This window comes from Antrostomus carolinensis, unplaced genomic scaffold (genome assembly GCF_000700745.2).
Source record: "Antrostomus carolinensis isolate BGI_N321 unplaced genomic scaffold, ASM70074v2 scaffold54237, whole genome shotgun sequence".
Lineage (NCBI taxonomy): Eukaryota > Metazoa > Chordata > Aves > Caprimulgiformes > Caprimulgidae > Antrostomus > Antrostomus carolinensis.
In genome coordinates, this window is record NW_010327730.1 from 6,835 (window position 1) to 14,352 (window position 7,518).

At 42.7% G+C, this 7,518-nt stretch overlaps 1 protein-coding gene across 1 annotated transcript in view; it reads right to left on the bottom strand.

Annotated features, from left to right (window-relative positions):
- Positions 1-2,207: 2,207 nt before the first annotated feature.
- LOC114818740 (protein LYRIC-like) overlaps positions 2,208-7,518 on the bottom strand; it is a gene marked incomplete at its 5' end in the record, with an annotated part of 15,228 nt that continues 9,917 nt past the window's right edge. The window contains 5 exon segments of the mRNA XM_029085946.1: positions 2,208-2,270; positions 2,273-2,379; positions 2,718-2,841; positions 4,171-4,290; positions 5,007-5,113. Coding sequence (XP_028941779.1) covers positions 2,208-2,270; positions 2,273-2,379; positions 2,718-2,841; positions 4,171-4,290; positions 5,007-5,113 — 521 coding nt within the window.

Consider the following 7,518-nt stretch of genomic DNA (forward strand, 5'->3'; position numbering starts at 1 on the left):
TGCTCATGAGTGCTGGGATTTGGGCAAAAGTTTTGATTTTTTATTATAAAAACAATGAACATTTGCAATCCTGTAACATGTTGAAATAAAACATAATTACACAGACAAAAGTTTGCAAGCAGATATAGAGAAAAAAGCAGAAGAAATCTGGAGTCTACCAATCTTGTGAGCCTCTCTTTATCCCCTTCTTTTTTTTTTTTTTTTGATGACAGAGATTATCTTCAATGCCAAACAAAGGCCTTGGGCAACATCCTGGCCCCAATGAGGTCAATGAATGTTTTCCATTGGCTTTGGAGATAGCAAGAACTTCACTCATTACCCACATACTCATTAACACATCTTCTAAATCCCTGAACTTGCTGTACTTGTTTCTCCAGGGATGCCATGTATTTTCTTGTTATGCATCTGCTCCAAACCAGTTACTTTCCAGATAAAAGCCCTGTGGTCTATTCATTCCATTCATAAACTGCCTGTATTTCCCCAACACTGAGACACAATCACCAAGATGTGCAGATTCAAGACGATGGGCTGTTAAGTGGCATCAGTTCAGATTACCCCTCACCTGTCTGCCTGAAACAATCCTGCTGTGATAAATTTCAGAGCACACTGTACAGCTAGCCACCCCAAAAACCACAGGGCAAGAGGACTGCCCTTTAACACACAGCAGCTAAACTCCAAACACAAATACACTGCTGCCATTAATTGCTTCTCTGAAGGATACAGCTGCTTTGACAGCTATGCAACAGATGAAGGCTCTCACGTAAAAGTGTTGAGCTGCAGGTAAAGCTCAGACAAACCATCATCAGGGGCTGAGGAGCTGCGATGGCAGAAGCACAGAGCTCTCCTCTGGCTCAGGGATGCCAACTGGAGTTCTGATGTGGTGGTGTAAAACCATCAACATCCCGGGTTACTCAGTGTCCCACGTGAAATGAGTTTCACAGCATCAGCCCAATGCCTGTGAACGTGCATACGTTTAACATGCATCACTAAGGTAATTACTAAGGTCATCCTCTCATACAATCTCCAGAGGCACAAAGTTGAACGCAGATGGAGATTTGACAGTTGTTACCTCATCCGTTGAGGCAGCACTTCTAAGGTGGGCCAGGTGGAGCACAGTCTCAGGACCACCTAAGAAACCCTCACAGCTGCCACCAGAGCTGCAGCTCCTCTAGGGATAAAGGGCTTCAGCTTTTAGTGGTGTCAGCTCAGTGCTATGTATAAACCACAGTATTCAATTGTAACACATTCCCTCCTCCATACTATAAAGCTGGCTTCTCTGACAATGAGAAATACACACTCTTCAATAAATACTAAAATGACATTTTTAAGAATTTCATTCTTAGTTTATATTAGAATACTTAGGTAACAAAATGATAAAAACTTCCAAACATCAGATTAAGAAAAAATGGTTTCAAAAAGTTACTTCAGTCTACTGCAAATACAAATGCAACATGCTTTGGATATACAGACTTTAAACTTTAGCCCACCATGAAATCTGAGGAGAAAAAAAGGGTTCAGACCATCTTTCCAAGTAAGTTTAAAACCTCCTCTAGAAATTCTCCCTTGTGGAGCAAGCCAGCCTGACATGGGGTGAAAAGTATAAATACGTCAAGGTATGAGGCAAAAGTCTGACTGTAGCAGCCAACAAGGATTTAAAAGATGTAGGAGGTTTGAGAATGATCCACATTATTCTCCCTTTGTCTCTGAACAGTGCTTCCTTCTGGACATTAGTAACCTGTCCATAAGCACCTCTGCAAAAATGCCAGAGACCAGCCTAGGTGGTGGAACCTCCATGGAGCTGAAGTTCAATCACGGTCAGGTATGTCCTGACCGTTTCTACAATGGCATACAACATTACAGGTTGACAAACAACATGACAGTGAAAAATTCAAAGGACTTAATGCAACCAGTCAAAACCCATTCAACGGCTTTTAATCAAGGGCAGCAGTTTGTAACGAACAGCCACTCTGTTTCAACACCACCTCCCGTGCACAGTGTGCCCGTTTTCGCCGTTCTCTCACACACTCACGCTCTCTGGCTCACTGCTCCTCTTCTCCTCTTCCTCTTGCTGGGAGGTCTCCTAGAGCCTCTCTTTACTTTGGGCTCAGTGTGGCATCGCAGAAAGCAGAATCCTTGCAGCTCATTGGCATGCCTGCCCCGTTGGGTTGTCGCTCTGGCAGCTGCACAGCTCCCTCAAGTCTCTTTCTTCATTTTCTTCCTCTTCCTCCTCTCCTTTTTTCCAGGTACACCTTCCATACAAACAAACAACAGGCCAGTGCAAAAACCTTCCATGTGCAATCATGTCCCTGAGGACTCTTGGCTTTTTGCCTGAAGAAGGGTATTTTGGGGTTCTTGGATGTGTTTTACAAGGGCCACCTACTTACAAAGGTAATCCAAAGTCATGGGGAGAGCGCTGAATGTTTTTAGTGGGCTCTGACTCACACATACATTTGCTTCCGTTTCACATTTAAAAGTGCTGTGCAAAAATTACTCTCTGCTATTATTAAATGCAATAGCAGTTTTGCTCATTAACTCTGGCAGGAGCAGGAATAGGTATTTGTCATAGAAAAAAATATAACAGAGCCTCTCTAAGAATTAACACGCACAGCTAAAGAAGCATTTTGCATATTGACTTAAAAAGGCATTTGTGAACACTTTGCAGATTACACATTATTCTGAAACCAAAATTCATCAGCTGTGCAAAAGCAATCACTTACTGTTATTGGGTGAATTATTAGCAACGTCCAAGGATTTTCTGAAGGAAGCACAGACGGCATCACTGTTATGTTTTGTAGATATCAAGTCCCTTGGGCCTTCTTCCATTCTTGTTTCCAAACCTTGCTGGGGCTTAATTGAAACAATATGCTTCACTAAGCATATGAATTAAACAAAGCATATGCAAGTACAAAATATGAGAGAAAATGTCATTATTGGCAAGAATTAGGGTATTTAAAGAAGCTGAAGGACAAATTAGTTTTTAAACAGTTGGAATATTCTGGCATGTCATCTACCTACCTCCTGTTTATTTGTTTTAGAAGGGATTAAAGTATTTAAATTGTCTTTCATTATGGCTGATACTCGTTTTCCCCCATGAACAGAAGAAGAGCAAGATATATTGAGGTGTAAGTACTGTAATTGTATAGGAAGACTGAAGACTAAGATGTCCCCAGTGACTGCTAAATGACCACAGTCCACAGAAATACTGGAAGTAGCACAGGGAGTGGGATAAGCAACTTTGTATATCTGGCTTCATAAATAATTTCATTTTTTTATGTCCATCTCCAAAGGATAAGAATTCATTAAGGTACATACAAAGGCAAACAACTAATTGGATGTGCAAGGGAGAGAGCGGCCTGGCAGCACTCTGGTAACTGATGGGCTGTCCTAATGACCGTGTGGATTGTGGTCACTGAGTTCATTAAAAGCTTCTCCCTTAAAATGGGAACATCAGGAGTTCAGGGAGCAAAATTATCCCAAGGATCGGGAGAGACCACAGTGGGTGTGAGAGGAAAACAAGTGATACTACACAGCTGTACAAGTCCAGAGCAACATATTCAGTGGTAAGAGAGTGAAAAACAATTAGGGCATTTTGGGGGGGTCCCCCCATTTCTCATTTCACTGAGCAGGGGGGACATCACAGCCAAAACCCAGTCAACACTCTCTTCCTTTGTACTTCCCATCCCAAATGAGCTGACATTTTCCACAGCCTTTCTCTGTTGCACTCTGAGACATTTTTCTCTCAATAAGCTTTCACTGGTATAACACTGGTCTTGCTTTATCTTCACTGGCTTTCAGGAACCACTTTTGCATTTAATATCTCCAGGTGACCTTCCACCATAGATAAAACACAGCCCAGTTGTACAGTAAACTTGAAGTGCATTTGCCTGAGAAAGCATTTTTTTCTTCCATGATTAAAGCCATCTGCTCCTCTCTGTATTGCAAAATCAAATTCTTTTGTAAATATGTTAGGGAATACCGTGTTGCAAAAAACACTAGTCCCTGTGTTCACCCTTCTTTTATGGGAGGGCAGGGAGAAAAGAGAAGAGAAGAGGAGGCCAGAAGATGGGGAAGAAGAAAAGCCCCCCCTTAGGTTACATCATCCTAATGGAGAAAACATCCCCCTCTGCTCTTGAAAAACCAGACACTTCTCTGGGAATACAGAATACTCACATGCCTCAGTCCAGCTCCATCCCTTGCTTCCTTCACTTCAATTTTCTTCTTCTTCCGCTGTGTTTTGCTTTCGAGTCCAGAAAGGCAGGAATGAATGCCTGCTTTGCCTTTTGGCAAATCCTGAAAGCATCAGAGATTTTATAAGAGGAGGCCTGGGACAGCTGATACACATTTTTTTTTCAGGAAAACTGCTTACCTCCAGGAATGTGTGCTGACAGTGTACAAGCAAGGGTATCTCTCTATGGATAAGGTACACACCTCAGCTTAAGACAGCTCTTTACAAAAAGCTCAGCGTGCTCCTCCCACTGCTGCCAAAGAGGGACATTTCCCTGGGCTTCTAGAAAGTGTTTAAACAGCAAGCTTTCTGCTTCTACCTCTCCACCCAAACTACGACTGTATCACTATCAGCAAAGCTTTTCACTTAAATAAATACATCCCAGCTGCCTAGGATGGTGTGAAGGCTCGTGTCAGCTGGACTCTACATCTCTTTTAAGCTCAAGGTACTCAGGAAGGTCAGTGACAATAGCAAGAGTTCATTCATGCAAGGTGGCAAACACCCGATGTTTGCTGCTCGGGACAGCAATGCCATCCAAATGATGAACTCCCAGAACCAGCCAACTCCCACAACCCATCTCGCAGGTCCTGCAAGTGTGTCCCCCAGCTCCAGCTATCTCAGACAGCTCAGGAGAGTGACCAGGCCAAGTATCTCCTCCCAGCGTGAGAAAGTCCTCATGACCGGAGGAGTCCGGCTCTAGGGCTGGACTGGACACCCCAGTCTGGCTGAGACCGAGCCCAGTGGAGCAAGTCTCCCTTGGTCATCAATGCTGCTGCCTCACCTTGTCCTTCTCATCCCCTGTCTGGTGCTCCTCATCTCCTGTCCAGTTTCCCCATTCTTCTGTGGGAGCCTTCCAGTCAGAGTCTAGGTCAATTGCTGAAGGATCATCTGTTAGGACAAGGATATGAACGAGTTATGTTCAAATCCATCCTGCTACCCAGGCTCCCACTGGCAACACAAATGCTGCAAAGATCTTCTGACATCTTCCCATTTGCCGATGGGATGTCTGGGTGCGCAGGTATGCACACACATCTTAAACATATTTGAAAAAGTATAGATTGACTGCTAATTCACAATTAGGGACTGCACTCTTCAGGACAGGAGGAAAATTAAAGAAGGGCAGAAAAACACATACAGGAACAAAAGCCCTTCCAGCCTGTGCTTCAGTAAAACAAGCTTTACAAAACTAATAGCATGGCTTGTCAAACATTTTCTTTTAATTTCAGTTAGAAGGATTCAGGCATATCCAGACACACTGGCAGAGATGGCAGGCTCTTCCACTCACTGCAACACACTATCCCCAGGGCAATTATTTGTATGGAAGAGTAGTATTAGCAAAGGATCTGTGCATTTGTTAATGCTCTCGTTGGCTTTTATTTCCTATAAAAAAATAGTATGATGTGCTCTTTTGACTTCATCTTCCTCTTCTATTTACTTTTCTTGAATGTAAGCCAGAAAGGCACCAACACGGCATAGATTTCCAAAGCTCCCTAACATGCAACTCTAAATATGCATGAAATAGATAACACCCGCCCTGCGCTGATTCTGATCATTTCATGGAGGCTAGGCAGAAAACTTTTGAAAATCTTTTAGGTTGGTTGCTGTATCTGCCAGCATCTGGTACCTTTGAAAATCTGGCTGCAAGCCCTCAGCTGCCTCTCCACAAAGCACTGGCAAATGATCCTCAGGCAAGAAGGCAAAACAGACCAGTCTAATTTCTGTGCCCAAACTGAATGAGGTGCAAAAAAGCAGATAAATCAGCATAAGATGTTGAAAGGACTACTTGATTATTTTTTAATGGTTTGAATGTAACAATCTTATTAAGTCTTGCCCTAACAGGGAGAAAGACTTTCAAAACGCAACATATAATAATAACTCTTAGCGGATCAAGTCTCTTAAAATAAAAACAAATATAAAAAAAATCCTAGGCTGGATGGAAAAACTTCTAGTTGAAGCAGGGCCAAACCAAAAGCATGCTGGGGATGATAAAAGAAAAATGTTTCCAAAAAGTTGCTCTGTCCGGTTTGCTGCCAAATGTTATAAACAAGTTTCTCAGTTTAAAATCCGTGCCCTATACATAGACAGTATTTCTTTCCTTCTTCAAAAGGGACACGAACAAGTATTTTCTAATGTATTCCCCAAAAAATCCCAGTCTAAGCATCTTAGGCAAATGAATGCATCTAGATTAGAGAGATGCACAATGTACATGAATGACTTAGATGTCTGAAGAACAGTTTGTGTAAGTTGTAGCATGGGATAGCACTACCAAAAAACTTCTGCTTCTCCCCAGTTAGGTTACATGAGTGACTGGCTCACAAATTCTGGAGCATTTAGTTGTTGTGGTTGAAGGCAATACCAACCTGCACTCTCCACTCCCTATCTACACCAGCAGGTCCATCAGGGTGAGGACACAGCAAGTCCTCGCTCCGCAGCCCGTGCGTTCACACTCTGCCTCTGCACTAATATACCACAAGTGGGCTGTGGCAGCAGAAAATATAGGGAAACCCATCCTGCTACTGCTAGAGAGGAGCCAAGTTCTGGCTACCAGGAAGGTATACAGCATGACACAGGGACTGGCCAAATGGCATTGAGACTTCAGGAATCTGCCAATGGATGCTTTCATGGGTGTGCAAGCAGCATGGACTGTAACTTAAGGAAGGCACACTGCAAGCCACAACTATCGTTTTAACTTATTTAACTTCTGATCTCATAAATGGTATGTTTATGCACTTATTTTTAAGTATTAAAATCGTTTTAAAGGATATATGTGTGTGATGGGCTTATGTTCATGCTTCACCCTTGTCATGTGGGTAGGCATGAAGCTCAGCCAGGCAGCAGTGATTCTGCCTCATCTCAGAATTACTCTTCCCAAAGCATTATGTCCCAGAGGTGTTTAAAATCAACTCAGAGTAAAATTAAGTGCAATATAAGATTCTTTAGAATTTGCTAGATTTGATGGGAAAGTATGATTAAAGGTATTTATCCTAGAGCTCTGGTTTAAAACCTCTCCTGTTGTGTAGCTCACTTCCCTTCCAGCTACAGTGACATTTCCTGGAACAGCTTAAACTTTGAATAATGTCTAATATTCTTACATCAACAACTGGTCCTCCTTGGGTCACAACTTCTCTCACAGGCTAAAACTGGACAGTAATTCCTTAAGCAGGAGAAAACCATGAACACAGAAAGGAATGTGCCATGCAGCAGCAATTATACTCCTGCTTCCCTGGGGGGTTTTGCACTAATGGAGGTGATCTCTCCCAGTGCATCTATAGACCATCATCTTGATAATTCCT